At 40.7% G+C, this 15,855-nt stretch overlaps 1 protein-coding gene across 1 annotated transcript; it reads right to left on the bottom strand.

The window, feature by feature from the left end:
* Positions 1 to 3,480: 3,480 nt before the first annotated feature.
* On the bottom strand, positions 3,481 to 12,542 carry LOC148017799 (iron-sulfur assembly protein IscA-like 1, mitochondrial). Its single transcript, XM_087661605.1, has 3 exons — positions 12,080 to 12,542; positions 4,537 to 4,654; positions 3,481 to 4,416 (listed from the first exon to the last, which is right to left on the bottom strand). Exons 1-3 carry the CDS (start codon positions 12,267 to 12,269, stop codon positions 4,347 to 4,349), a joined length of 378 nt encoding a protein of 125 aa, XP_087517731.1. The 5' UTR covers positions 12,270 to 12,542; the 3' UTR covers positions 3,481 to 4,346.
* Positions 12,543 to 15,855: the final 3,313 nt, after the last annotated feature.

Below are 15,855 nucleotides of genomic sequence, written 5' to 3' on the forward strand. Positions count from 1 at the left end.
TTCCTTTCACATATTGGCTATTGTCCATGGATTGGCCTTAGCGGGACCCATCCTAGACTATACCTTTCTTGACAAAATTCTAATAGAAGAGGAGTTTCATGTTGTTTGTAAACTGGGATAAGAACAATACTACTTGATGTTGCACAATACTTATCCTTTCTAGTAAAGTTTTCATGACTCCTCGATGCTTGTTCTACACTAGAGTATAATCTTGAGTTCTAAAATTGGCTTCTAACATCTCGAAGTGACATGAATTCATAATTGTAAATATGTACATAAATGGAATATGCTTTCAACGATTTTGTACAGACCAAAAAAAGTCTTATTTGTTTATCTTCTTTCTTTTTTTAGATCCTGCACTCTACAAGCAATGACTGTCAAGCAAAGATAATCACAATCAAGGTCAACACAACTAGACTCAAGTAAGTGGTACATTTTCTAATAGAATCCTATCAATGGATTTTGAAGCACATTGAATGCATGTACTCATTTTTTGAATGCAGGATAGTCAAGTGATAACATGGGCAATTCAAATGTAGACATCAAGGACTACCGTCCCTTCGAAGAATTACCAAAAGCACCACTAAGCAATGATGTTCTGCCTAGAGCATATCATTGGAAGAGACTTTAAAGACCACATTTGCAAGTTCATGCTCCATATACAAGTCTACCTCCATTTGCTTTCTCTCAACTATTCTCTCTTTCCAAAGAACAAGTTCCAAATAACAAGGTACAATACAATGAGAAGACAAGTGTAATTAAATGGTGGCAATCCTATTATCAACTAAGCCTCAATCTCTAGGATACTCTACCTTGAGTCCTACGAACCACTCCATCATTACTCCTTTGACATCGATCAAGTTATCCCACGTTAAGAGACTCCTTAAGTCTCTTGAACTTGTTGTATTCTTCTCATCACCAAGGCTAGAAAGTCTCTTTGTACTATATTGTATTTCAAAAGCCCCACTTCATATTCCCCCACATAAGTTGAGGGCATATCAATGGTACGACACACCTAGGGAACCTCGGCTCATGGTTAGACCTATCTCCTTGAGTCACTCACACAAGTTCTTCCGATCATTTCCAATCTCTCACGACTTTGGCAACATTGTAGGAAGCACAACAACCAACAAGTCATCTGGCCATCACTCAATGCTCCAATCCTACTGAGCATTGTAATCTCTATTCGTTAAAGGGAACCTCTAACATCATATCCATGAATGTGACTTCCATTGGCTGCATAGTATTTTGAGGTTTTTCTCATGATGTCCCATTGACTCCTCTATCCCCTTAACAGCAACAAAAATACTTCCCATGACCTACCCATCAAGAATTTGTGCCCTACTTCATTGATGAGATCAACAAAGGAAAGCCATCATTCTGCCTTCTAACTAAGCATGTGCACTCACATAATAATTGCATCATAACCTATCTATGGATTGGATCCTCAAGCATGGGATAACACTCTAGCTTTTGCTTCGAGTTCAACCCATCTCCCAATCTATACATGCATCTTGTGCACACAATCAAACTAGCATTCCCTATAGAGAGAGCACAATAGGTTTGTCCTTGCAGGTACAAGCAAATGTAGTAGCTTGCAACATCCTTTGTGGTACCTAGCTTCAACTTGTCCAATGGATTCCAAACAACCTCCTACCAGGAGATCCTAATTCCATGAGCTACATTCAATCCACATTACAAATTTTTGCTTAACATCCAAAGTGCAAATCAACTCACATTTCCACCATGATCTTCCAATCACTCCAACATCTAAATCAAGCTCTAGTGATGACAATCACCGTTCTCCTCACAATGTTCCCACAACTGTCCTTAACATTCTTCGTCTTTGATGCAAGCTAAAGCATTCTACCTCTAACAAACCACAATCCCACACTGGGAACCAACATGCATACAAACCATACAACAAAACCACAATCATGATTTAGAACACAAATCCAAAATCTTGTTGCATGGAAACAAACTTGTAAATATTGCAATAGCTAAATCCTATGTTGCCATGTCTTGGAGAAAGGAGAGACGCAAACCTTCTACTCAAGAGACATTGAAATAACCATCATCACTTGTGAGGCCAATGTGCTGCTACCACCACAAGAGCATACAAACTTGATAACTATGAGCTTGGAATATACAAAAGCATAAAGCAACCAAAAGAAGAGAATTATAAAGGTGTGGAGAGAATTAAAAATACATTTTCATTACATAAAACTTGATATCATATCAATAAAAAATTATTCTTGAATTTATATGCTATGGAAAAATGTCAACCTAAGTATTCACTAGGGCAAGCAACAAACCAATAAGTTACATATCACCAACACACCTCTACAATAGGCTTATGTAAACAAGAGAGAGAGAGAGAGAGAGAGAGAGAGAGAGAGTGTGTGTGTGTGTGTGTGTGTGTGTGTTCTACTTTAACATCCCCTAGAGGTACAATTCAAAACCCCTCTAATTTTAGTTAAAATCCACCGTAACTTCAATTTTAGTTTAAATCCACTTTGAGATGCAATTGACACAAAATGCGAACAAATTGTCAAAGCTACAAGAGTTGTTGCACATTCCATAACCTACAATAGTCTAAAGCGTAGGCTTTCTCAACCCTTCTATGATGCCTTTGCTGCTTAGATAAACTAGGTGGGGAATCAACACTCTTAAGTTGTCGGCACCTCATCAATGGTTTGAATCAGCCAACCCCAATTGGAACTATCATGACATTTTCAAACTATCGCACTAATATACCATTTGAGAATGAGATCCTTTAAAAGGATAGTTTCTAAATAATTAGGATTTCATGATGCAATGGTTGAATTAACCGGGCAATGGAAACTACTATCAAAAAACTTTTAACCCATATTGCTTTCATAGCATTTGAGAAATGACATACATTCAAATGTATGTGCAACATGGTAGATGTCATGCAACGGGATCACAACTTTTTAGATCTCCAATTTCTAAAATGATTAGGACTCCATGAAACAATAGTTTGAATTAACCAAAGAGTTGGGACCACATTTTAGCCCATATCACTTGTATACCATTTGAGAACTGAAATACATTTAAAAGTTGGACTCCTAAAATAATTAAGGACTTAATAACACCATAGATTGAACTAACCCATATCAGATGCATAATATATGACCTGCGTACCATTTGAGAAATCATTTTTAACCCATATTGCTAGCATACTACTTGAGAACAGAGATATATTCAAGGTATGTGTGATATGGTAGATGGGACAGGGCAAAGACCACTCGGGGTCTCACAGATCTCAGCCCTTCACACCCAGTCACACTACTAGGAAGTACTCACTGCCTTCATGGTTTTTAGGTGTGAACTAGCACAGGCATCCCTCATCCTGCACCAAGTCAACTCAAGTGAAATCACATAGATACTCTTTTGGCCTAGCTCTGTTTTTCAAAGGCAGTCACTATAAATCACAAGACCCACAAACATGTACAACCATGAACAAAAAGCTATATTTCAGATTTACATGTACGATGATGTGTCACAAACTTGTATGTTTGGGGATCCATACCTTGGCCCACTGAATTACAAGATCACTAAAATGTTGCAGATTCATAGTTTGAAAATTACAAGACCAAGAGAAGGTGATAGGGTCCTTCAAACAAGACAAGGTTCCTAATTCTTCTTGTTGCATACAGAGGTTTGTATTTGCATGTTGCAACACCCATACAATTGTAGATAGATGTAAGATTCTGGTGCAGCCACTCAGGATTGCATCAATGTCCAGTCCAGCCAATATGATCGACCCTCCATGGACAAAATCAAATGAGTCATTAAAAATTTTAGCTTCATTGAGTAAAGACAGATTGATCGGAGCATCATTCTTGTCATCAGCTTCAGATATACAGAGCATGCAGCTCCCCCCATCATGCGGACGATGCACATAGAATAATTGACAGACCTTATCCATCTTCTTTATTGATTGTGTGTGTGTTCAATTCATGACTGCGCACTCAGCCAGCTGAAACGTGAAAGGTCCTAGATATCTAGCCAAAAGCCCTTCTCATACTTTAAAAACCAACACATAGCTCATTACATAACAGAATAAACAGTAAGGATAGTTAGCCGAAATTTGAAGTGTTGAATGCAGAGGCAGGGAAACAATGCAAACAATAGATGATTGAATGACTTATGACTACAAGACAGTCATTACTCTCATCCAAATTCATCATCCTTCATGATCACTGGGCAACATGTGAATCTTCTCAAATCAGCCCTTCTATCACTGGCGTGATCACCTAATTAAATTATGTTTTGTAACACCCTTGTTTCCCATGTATATAAATGACTGTCAATTGTGTTACTCATGTCATAAAAGACTCTCCACACCCACACTGGCCCTTTGAATTTGGATTGATAAAAACAAATTCAGACCTGCAAAGCCAATGATAAAAAACCAATTTAGAGCTGAAGACATGCAATTGAGTTTTGAACATAAAAAGATCAAGTTAGACAATCATTGCTAACCAACTGTTTGCTGCTAAAAATGCTTACTTAAGCCTGTCTTCATGAAAATCCATCTTTGTTCCAATAACATGCATTAATGCTTTAGGATCAATAAGCACTTTAACCCCTTTGTCTTCCACCAGCTCATCAAACTTTTCTGGCTCATCTGCAGCCACAAAAACACTGCCTTGCTTAAAACTATCATTCCAAACTAATGTCAAACAAGAACAAACTTTCAAACATAAGGCTAGTTGACCAACTTTCAAAAAACCCTGAGCTGAATGGCCTTACATAACGATGTTTCATTGTATAGAAAATGCATACATGCTCAAGAGTAGTAATGCAATCCATATGCTTGCTACATGTGCAAAGCATAGACCAACCATAAGTAGTCAAGGCCCCTTTAAGATCTTTTCATTTTCACAGGCCACACAGTTCCCATATTGTTGATCTTACCGCTAGCATCACAAAAATCATTAAGGGTTCAGTTCATTGAGAGGACTCAAAATGCTTATTACACTTTCAATATCCATGGTAGTTAACTAGGGGGCCAAAAGAGTACAAGCTGATGGACATGCAGAGCAAGAAAAAGTAAGGCCAAATTTCATCTGAAATTATCATGAATTTATGGTTCAATTTAACTTCTAAAAACAGCCCCAAAAATATTTATTTTATGAGAGAAATAAAGTAGAACAGAAGGCTCAAAAAGCCCTATAAAAAGCAGTCATGGTCATTCACCCAGTGCCAGCTATTATCTTCCATCGCCATCAACTTTTGCCATCTCTGCATCCATTGCCAACAATTGTTCAACCTGTATTTGCATCCATCCCTACTCAGCAACTGTCATCATCCTCATCTCTCCTCATCACCAGGCAGACCTCTTGCTGTTCAGGCGGCTGGCACCATCAACACTACTGTCCAGGACTGTTCGTTGTGCTATGTTTTGCACCCTTGACACTACTAGCATGGTCTCCAGCTGATGTGACGCTATTGCTGCCCCTCTGGAGGACTTCCATACCTGTGGTTTCACTCCAGGAGGATATCTGCTGTCACCAAAATGTGAAAGCATGAGAGTGCGCAACAGAAGAGGAAACATGAACACAGGGAGAGAAGGGAAGAGAAAGACTGCAATGAAAGAAGAGAATGGAAGAAGAAAATCTGCCATTGAATGGCAGTACCAGAAGACGGAGTAACCCGGATGTCAAAGTGTGCTGGAACCTGAAAAAGAGGAATGACCAGCCAACTAGGTGGGGCAGCTATAAATAGCGAGAAATGCCAAAAACTGGCGGACTGCATAAAACTGGGGCCAAAAATGCTAGCCAACCTACATTAAATAATGTAGGAAACGAAATTGCCAAACTTTCATACTCATCATTAGCAAATAGCTCTCTAATTGCACATTTGCAATGGTGCAATCGACCAAGCATTAAAAATGTATGTGCAAATCATGTTTCTTGGTATTCCAAAATATCTTTGCCACTTCTCTTGTGAAACATTGCCATTAAACAAGTTATCCTTTCCATTTGGGAATAACTTTGTCACTTCTCTTGTATAGGCAAGTCCCCAATATCCTTCAACAAGTTATTCAAGCAATGTGCCATGCATGGACTGAAGGTGATATGTGGATACATTGCCATTAAAATATTTCCTACTCCACTATTTGTAGATTTACTATTGGCCACAAATTGCACTACATTTTCTATCCCAACAGCCTACACTGCCATGTACCACTCTAATGCCAATGCATCTGCACTCTTTCCAATCTCTGAAGAATCATGACTACCAATAAAGTATACATCCCCACAAGAATATGCGACAATGCCAAGCATGGACCTATAGTGTGTATCATTCCATCAATCTACTATCAATGCCACTCTATTTCTTGCTCATTACTTGTGAATACTTGCTATTGCAATCTCTATGGCTACTTTCTCCTTCTAAAGCACGTAGGCCTGATAGTTTCAAATGAAGGGGGCCTATATGTGGGTCCATACTCTACAATCTTTGTCACCATATTTAACGAATACGGTGACCTAGCTGATTTGAATGCTTCTTTGGTTCCCATGAACTATGCAATGAACTCTATCTAATATCATGATTGCCGCCACTGATGGTCCATGAGAAGGCTGCATAGCCACTAATCCTAGTGGTCTTCTACACCATGGCATGCTGGCCTCAGAGTCCACGATGCTGGATCCACTATTATGTTTGGTGTCCTCTTGGCGTGTATTCCCATAGAAGTGGCTATGCAGTCAAGCAACTCCTATCTTTTCTCAACTAATACATTGATGCAAAAATGCACCTCTTTTCCCTCCTCGTGCAAAAGATGGGCTCTTACTTTATCAGCCCCACTAGTGCAAGTATAAAAGCTTGCAATTTCCAAGGGCAAGCCCCTCCACCTTTTAATGACACCCCTACATCTACCTCATCCCACCATGATCAAGTAGTGCTTCGACCTCATCCAATTGTTGACGCAATACCTACTCAAGATGATGAAGATCCCATAGATATTGATACTGCCATCTATATAAAATTGACAAATATTCAGTAAAATTCAATGAAATCACATAAAATTGCAGTCCATATTTTAGCATGCATGTGTTTGCTAAAAATGCCTAAAATTTGGTGCTATTTCAGCCTGCATTCCTTTGCTGAAAGTGCCCCAAATTTGGGGCAATTTCAACCCCCAATTTTGGGGCATTTCGACCTGCATGCCTTTGCAATGCAGACTGAAATGCCCCAAATTTGGGGCCAATTTCAGATTCCAAATGTGCCCCAAATTAGGGACAATTTCAGCCCCAAAAACCTGCCTTCCTTTGCTGGAAATGCCCTGAATTTGGGGGCACTTTCAAATTCCAAATGCCCCGAATTAGCAGATATTGCAGCCAAATTTGAGCTCCAAATCCTTACTTAAAAAGCCCCAAATTTGGGGCAATGACTAATCCAAAATGCCCCAAATTAGGGGACAATTTCGATCCCAAATGCCCCAAATTTGGGGACATAGCAGCCACATCTGGCTCCCAATCCTTGCTGAGAAAGCCCCAAATTCGGGTCAATGACCAATACAAAATGACCCAAATTTGGGGGTAATTTAAGCCTTAATCGTAGATGCTTTAAATGCCCCTGATTGCCACGAGTTGCCCAATATGTCAAGACATTGCAACCAAATTTTAGCTGCAAATCCTTGCTGGAAAAGCCCCAAAGTAGGGGCAATGATTGATCCAAAATGCCCCAAATTTGTGGGCAATTTCAGATCGCAAATGCCCCGAATTCGGGAACATTGCAGCCAAATTTGGGTCCCAAGTCCTTGCTAGAAAAGCCCCAAATTTTGGGGCAATGAATGATCCAAAATGCCTCAAATGTCCGGGTGATTCAAGCCTCAATTGTAGACAACCCAAGCAATCAAGCAATTTTGGGCAATAGGGGCAATTTGGGGCAATCTAGCAATTTAGGACATTCGGGGCAAATTGGGGCAATCAACAAGGGAGCAATTCGGGTCCCACATTGCTCCAAATGCGCAAAATTTGCCCCAATGTGGCTCCAATTTGCACAAATTTCTTAAAATTTAAATGAATTCGAAAGCAGTGAGCATGGTTGTAGACACCTTGGATTTTAGAATCAAGGGCTGAAATTTGATTGTTGATGATGCGCCATGTAAACCTCTCACTCCGCATGAGCTCACGGGGGGGGTGGGCAAAGACTGGCAGCCTGCAGCGTAGCATGGGCTGGTGAGCTGCATGTAGGGACAGACAGCATGCAACCAGCAGGAGACGAGACAAGATAGACAAGAGACAAGCATGATGGGAAATGGACAAGAAGAAAATTGAAAGGTACTTTTTTTTTCTTTCACTAGAACAGCCTTTCCAAACAAGGAACGGATTGGAACGGGACACGCAGCAGGCTGGAACAAAAGTATTGAACCAAAAATGCATTACGTTGACTTAAACATCCCCAAAACATGCTTAATTAATGAAGCAAACCTTTTATTTTAGAACGAATGTGATCCTAGAGAGTTACTATGTCCCACATGCGAAACTCTAATTTGGGTACCCCAAACTTTCTACAAATAGGCATGCAGCCCACCACACTCCCTAATCTCGTTTTTGCAGATTTCAAGTCTATCAGCTTGCTGCCCACACCCTAAACGCAGAGGACATCGCAATCCAAGCTGGCCATTGCTGTCTACAAAAGTCCGGTGCCTGTTTCCAGCTTACCACACACTATTTGGAGCTGATTTCAGCCTACTGACTACTGTTGCTGGTCTCCTTACTTGTGTTTTGAGTCTCTCTCTCCTCACCGGCGTTTTTAGTCTTTCTCTCTCATGCACTGTTGTCTGCATTAGATCCAACCTTCCTTAGCTGTGTTTGCTAGTCTTCAACATCCAGAGGCTGCCTTGTAGCGTTTCAAGATTTGTTCGGAGTACGACACACTCTCCAACTCATTAACCCTGCCCTAGTCCTCGAGATACAAGAGTTTGTGGAACAATATTCACTCTCTACATAGTGTATTTGTTGCATGAGCATTGTATAATCAACAATCATTCATTTCACTATTATCTGCGTTTATTGTCTCTAAGTTAACCAAACCCTAACTATGTTCTGTGTTATCAATTTGTGCTTTGTCATACGATTGGTATTGTGTTTTTGTGTTTAGAGCATCTCGTCACAAGAACAATGAATGATCCAGCAATGTTTCTGTTAGCTTGCATATTTTAGCATGTCAGTGTGTCATCTCCTAGTTGTGAGCTCCTATCAGAGTTTGGCAGGAGACAGAGATCTGTCAGTTCATTCAACATTTGTGTGTGATTGCATTCCCTTTTCGGGTGGCAAGCAACCCAGTTTAGGGCATTGTCTGTAGGTCAGCCAGATTTTAGGGCCAATCGGCTAGTTTTAGCTGGCTACCCGCAAATCAGCCATATTTAGGACCAATTGGCCAGTGTTGACTAGCCGCCAGCAAGTCCACCACATTTGGGAGGTGGGGCTATATATAGCAAGTCCCTCCAGTCACTCGTAGCACTCTCTTCTGCAAATTTCAGCACTCTTATCTCCCGTTCCTCTCCGACATTGGTACTGCCATTCATTTCAGCCTGATCCAATGCCCTCACTAACGCTCCGAGTTGTGGGCAGGGACTGATCAATCCACATCGTTGTATTCAGCATTCATTTCAGTCAGTGCAATATTTCTTCCTTCATTGTCTGCTCTGTGTGTGTGTGTGTGCGTGTGTGTGTGTGTGTGTGTGTTCATGTTCCTTCTTCCATTGCGCACTCTCACATGGTATCATCGCCTACCTGAGAGCATGAAGGAGAGATTTCTTACAGAGGACACCAACTATCAACCCCAAACCTTCCACCTTGCGTTTTGTTGAGACAGCATCTCTTGGGCCAAGGCAGCACTATCTATGGTGGTTGGCAACAGTTTTTGTGTAGTTGGCACATTCTCTGTCGTGGGTCGCAGATTGCTTAGTGATTGCAAGTTCGAAAGATGTCTTGCCAGTTCTCAGGCTTTGATGACTCAGAGGAGGAGCTCTTTTCTTAACACTCCTTTGAGTGGAGACAAGAATATCGGGAGTTTCGTGATCAATGACGAGAGGAGTCTCCTTGAACCCCTTCTTTTGTCCACATATCTTAAGAGGGTTTCATCTATAGTAAAGGCTCCATTGGAGAAGCCTCCATCAAATGTTCCTATGCCTTCTCTCTAATTCCCTCTATTGAGGTGTCTATACTCCATTACCCAAGGAAGAAAAATTGGATGGTTCCAACTATTCATTATGGTCTTGTAAAGTGGAGTATATTCTTGACACCTTCAACCTATGGGAGCTTGTTTCTTCACCGACTGCTTGTCCCGGGGACCCTAATGATGGGGTCTCTATGAACCATGCAACCTTATGGGAACGGCTCAACCCTCGAGCTCGATCCTTTCTCTTCATGAGTCTACAAGATTATGTTTTTGTACATGTTCGCATGTTGAAGACTGCGGCAGAAGTATGGAAGAAGCTTACATCTTTGTATCAGCACAAGACATTTGCCCACAAGATTTCCCTTGAGAAGAAATTGTGGATGCTCAATCTTGATGATTCTTCTTCCATGAGGAAGCACATCATGAAGATGGAGAATATGAGGTGAGCTTGCCTCTCTTAGATGGACGATCTCTTTTGAGGACATGGCGATGATTCTCCTGACTCAACTGCCATCTCCCTAGTTCGATGTTTTCTACACCAACCTCATCACCTTGAGGACCCACGAGAAACTCTTATGGGAGAAGCTTTCACCGCTTGTCTTGAAGCATGACGAGCAACTCAAAGAGGTGGGGGCCAATGGTCCTAGCTCCACCAAGGCTTTTACTGCAAGTACACGTGGCAAGAAGAAGTAGCAGTAGATGGAAAAGGCCAAGGGCAAGCAGGAGAGGACACGAAGGATTCGAAGGTGAAGAAGCCCAAGAGCTCACATTGTGGAAAGGGTACTCATTTGAAGAAATACCCCCATTTGAAGGCCAAGGAGAAAGATTCGAAGGCAACCCCAACCACGACAAAGTCCATCTTTATGCATGTATTTATCGAGAAGGATATAGCCCTTGCTTCTACCAACCAAGAGAAGCCTTGGCTCATGGATAGTGGCGCTTCTTCTCACATGACCTTCAGGAAGGATTGGCTTCAAGACATCCATTCTAGAGGGGACACAGCCACCATTGGCGACAACTCTATCGTTCCTGTTCGGGGCGTGGGGAATTTACCTTTATTCTCTGACAAATAGTCTTATTCAGCCAAAGTTCTTTATGTACCGGATTTAGGCTTTAACCTATTGTCTGTCCATGGTCTCACATAGCTAGGTACCCAAGTTATTTTTAACCCAAATGATGTTACCACGGAGGATACTTCTATAGGTGCAACTCTTTGGACAGGTGCACAAGAGGGTGGGCTCTACAAACTCATAGCCTTAACCGTGCGGTCTTCCCACGAGCTTAGGCTGCTTTGGCATGCTCGTTATGGGCATCTTCATCTTGATTCGATCCGGCGGGCTTCTCCGTAGAAGCTGGTGGAGAGACTTCCCGCTTTCCCTCCTCTTCACACTTTATGCCCTAGCTACTTGACGAGCAAGCAGCATAGGCACTCTCACCCACAGGTTGCCTCTAGGAGGGCTTCTTCACCACTAGAGTTGGTGCATACCCACTCTCACCCACAGGTTGCCTCTAGGAGGGCTTCTTCACCACTAGAGTTGGTGCATACCGATCTTTGCGCACCTATGGGCAAGGCCTCCCTTGGGAAGACCAAGTATTTGATGTTGATTGTTAAGGACTTCAGTCATTATGTGTGGCCTTACTTTCTAGAGTACAAGAGCAAGGTGTTCTCTTGATTTTGCAAGTAGAAGGTGTTTGTAGAGACGCAAACTACTTCCAAAGTCAGTGGCAAACAAGTAGATCATGGTGGCGAGTTTAGTTCTCACCTCTTTTCTCAATACCCTCGTGATGAACTAACTCACAGATCAAGAAAGCAAGGGATAACCCCGAATCGCATGAGACGAACGGCACATCGGATTTAAGTGAGAAATTTACCTGCATAATTCATGGGCACATCGGATTTAAGTGAGAAATTTACCTGCATAATTCATGGTGTACGACAATCCATTGCACCCACGGGCTTTCACGCCGAGCTTCAGAAAGGACTTTTGTCGACGGTTGAGGAGGTCCTTGATCCTGTTGGCAGCGGCCTCTGTGAGGGTGATGGCTTGCCGGCGCACAGACGATGCAGACGCACCGCTGGCCTTGGCAAGCAAGGCTGCAGACATGGTCTATGATTTCCAAGGCTGAGCGCTCATCGACAGGACGGAAACCCCAGCTCTGTGCTCTGTTCTGTCTCTATGATTCGGTGGCGTCTCTTCTCCAATCACGATTCCTCGATAGAAACAGATGCTTCTGCGTCGTCTGTCTTCTGTTGAGAGATCCTGAGGTTCTTGTTATACTTATTGGGTTCTGTGTTGCTACGGCACCACCACGAACGCGCAAAACAGCGTGCGTCTCTTCCTTTCCGGCGAGCGAGAGAGCCGCGTTAATGGAAATGGGCAGATACCAAGTTCCAACCTTTAAAGTGAATTGAGGACTCGTGGATTACACGCACCCCCCGACCAAACAAATAAAAAAACCTTCAAACCTTATTTTTGCGTCACCTTAAATTATTTAAATTTCTGTGTGTCCACACCAAAAAAAACGAGGTCTAAACTCAATTGGATTGCAAAACTTTCCAACCTGCACACAAGACACCACACAAGCGATACTCGTGAATATAAAGGGACTGGACATCAAGCTCACTACACCGGCTTCCAATTTAAAGAAGACAACTTAATACCTCGAACTTTACAAAATTTTTCAATTGTTACATGCATGTCATGGTTTGATTGAAAAATCACTATAAATTTTGATTTCTGTATATGCTATCAAAAATGTTTTTGGTGAACTCTAGGCTTTTGATCGTGGGACTAAGCTTATTGGGCTTACCCTCCTTGCAAGATGACTAAGACTTCTTGGCCCTATCCCCTTGGGTGTGGCAAGAAACTTTTTAAGAAACATATATTGATCCTATAAAATGTCATTATCGCACTAGTTTTCCATTTATTTTGTTTGAATCCATGTGTAACAATTAGTAGGCACTTGATAAATAAGTAATAGGAGTTGATAACAATTCACACCATTCCCCTTTCCTATGGCAGTATCTCTCTTGCATGTGCAATACCACATGGGAGCTCAAAACAACTATCATGCACGCACCAATGCAAGAGAACAAGGCCATGGTAGAGAAGAGTGCGCAAGACGATGGAAGGCTAATCAATGCTAGGAGATTGATGACTGAACCAGATAAGAGAAATAGAAGTAAAGACAGACCAAATCGTCAAAGTGTATTAACTAAATCATTGGTGGTCCCATAAAAGTCAAGAGAGCCTTCCATAGATACAAAATAAGATATCAAGCTTCAAATTAAAGCCAGCTTGCAAATCGTATCTTAAATTTTGGCAGATTCAATCAAGAAAAGAATGGAGGAAAAGACTAAGGGTCCTTCAAAGAAGAGGCTATTGGATCCAAAGAGTATATGTACTAATGTACTCAAGCTCAACTCTAAGGTTGTGCTTGTATTCTTCACTAGCAAACCACCAAAAGCAATGGATGTTATATCTTGGATTAATACAATTATTAAGGATGATGGAATAATGGAAGAGTAGATACGCCACAGTGGGAAAGGCTTCTTTAAAGTTTTATTCGATTGGAAAGAAGCAACGCAAATAATATTGGCTCAAGGGATTAACTTTTGGGGCTTGGACCTTGTTTATATCATCCATGGCAACCTATGGAGATAGGCAAAGATACTCTCAAAAAAGAGTGCCCTTAATACCAAAGCTTCTAGCATAGCCATGGAATATCCTACCTAATATCATAAAAGGAATGGGGAAAACCTCTATATGTAACCCCTCTTACATGTCCTTTTAGAAATAGATTATGTTTCTTATGGGATATAGCCAAAGTCAAGCCAAAGTGTTAGGTACAAACTTTTTCGCTAGAGCATGCTACAAGTATAGCCTATGGGTGCACTATTACAAGGAATGGAAATGGATAAGGGAAAATGACAAGTTGAGTTGATAGGAAAAATCCTAAATAGAGGTAATCAAAGGTGACCCTACAAAGGATAACAAAGTGTTCAATGATGCAACAAATTGAATGCCTCGATGGTGCATCCTAGGAGATTTGAACATAGAGAATGGATTACTTTATGGAGATTTCAACATGGTGACAGGCAATTTGATGCTCTAACACTAACCTCCTTGACACAAGGAGAGGGGAAGGAGGCATGGGATAATGCATGCAACCATCAGCCTATTGGACATTAAAGAATACCTTCAATTAGTTGAAACTCCTTTGACCTTTAATTTAGTTAGCCATCTAAGATACTAGGCAAGGTAATTAGCATGATGGTACAGCCTACAAGAGGGGTATTGGATGCCACCAATGAGAACATTAGAGGTAGATTTAGTCTATTGAGCTTATAGAATAGAAGGGCAATATAAATGATTGATTGCAAATGCAAGGCACTAAGAGAATATTACATTTAATAACATGATGGAGGGTGTAATCAAAAGATTGGTAGATGGCATAAGTAATGGAATAGAAGACCCATGTGATATCTTTGTGTTCATAGTGCAACAATGTACTAGTGTGCAAGGTATTTAGATATGTAAACAAAAAGAAAGGAGCTACGTGGACAAAAATTTTGTTATTATATTTGGTAGAAAGACTAACGCGGTGCAAGGTTGGATCAATGGGAGATCGCATTGCAAAATAAAGCACAAACCATCAAGCATGCAACTTTGGTTAGAGAATGGAAAATTTGAGCCTTTTTTACACAAGATAGATTGTTGACTTGCAATGATGCATTCCATGTCTACAAATTTTATCCAAAGCTTAAAGCATAATAAAATCAAAAGAGAGCTTAGTAATCATGTAGAGAGTGGATGGTAGTTAGATTATGGGCCAATAGGTAGTCTATACTTTCATTAAGTATATGGTCAAGCAAGTCAATATAAAAGAAATACAATGAGAAATTTGCTAAAACCAGTGGACAAAATGGTCACAAAGGAAGAAAATGAAATGTTGGTTAGGGAATTTACTAATAAAGAAGTATCCAATGCACTTAGAAATCTAGGAAAAGGAAAGTCACCATGTTTTCATGGACTAAACATCGAATGCTCACATATTTTTGGCTAAAGCTTCGGCAACAAAGATTGAAAATGATACATGCATATTGGATTGTTAACAGGCTCTTTAGAGGCCAATTGCATTTGATCTTGATTGTCAAACAAATTTACTGCGTGAACTAAATCATTGAAGTCCAATATCCCCCATGGATATAGCATACAAATTGCTAACCAAAGCTCTTGTAAATAAATCAATGAAAGATGTGCAAAGATGTATAAATAAACATCAACATGACTTTATTAAAGGCAAAATACTATTGGATAATATTGTAAATGTTTTTATGGCTATAAATTGGGTGAAAAGCTTAAGCCAAAAGGTCATCCTCCTGCAATTGCATAGTGAGAAGGCCTTTGACAAGGTCAATTGGGAATATTTGACATAGGCAATGGAAAGAATGAGTTTTGACATGAATATTTCAAATCTTCTTGGCCAATGGGTTTGAAGATTATGTATCAATTGAGGGACATATGTGCATTGGAGTTAGTTAAACCTAGGCCATAAACAACATAAAGGCTCATGGTCTAGCTATATACATGATTATGTCACTACAAAAGACTTTAAACTCTACTAAGGGGCAAGATAATCCTAAAGCAATCAAAGTAAAAGAGAATCAGTTCTAGTCTTGGGCATTCT

Source organism: Lygodium microphyllum, chromosome 21 (genome assembly GCF_053477565.2).
Source record: "Lygodium microphyllum isolate KBCC chromosome 21, Lygodium_microphyllum_v1.1.10, whole genome shotgun sequence".
Taxonomy (NCBI): domain Eukaryota; kingdom Viridiplantae; phylum Streptophyta; class Polypodiopsida; order Schizaeales; family Lygodiaceae; genus Lygodium; species Lygodium microphyllum.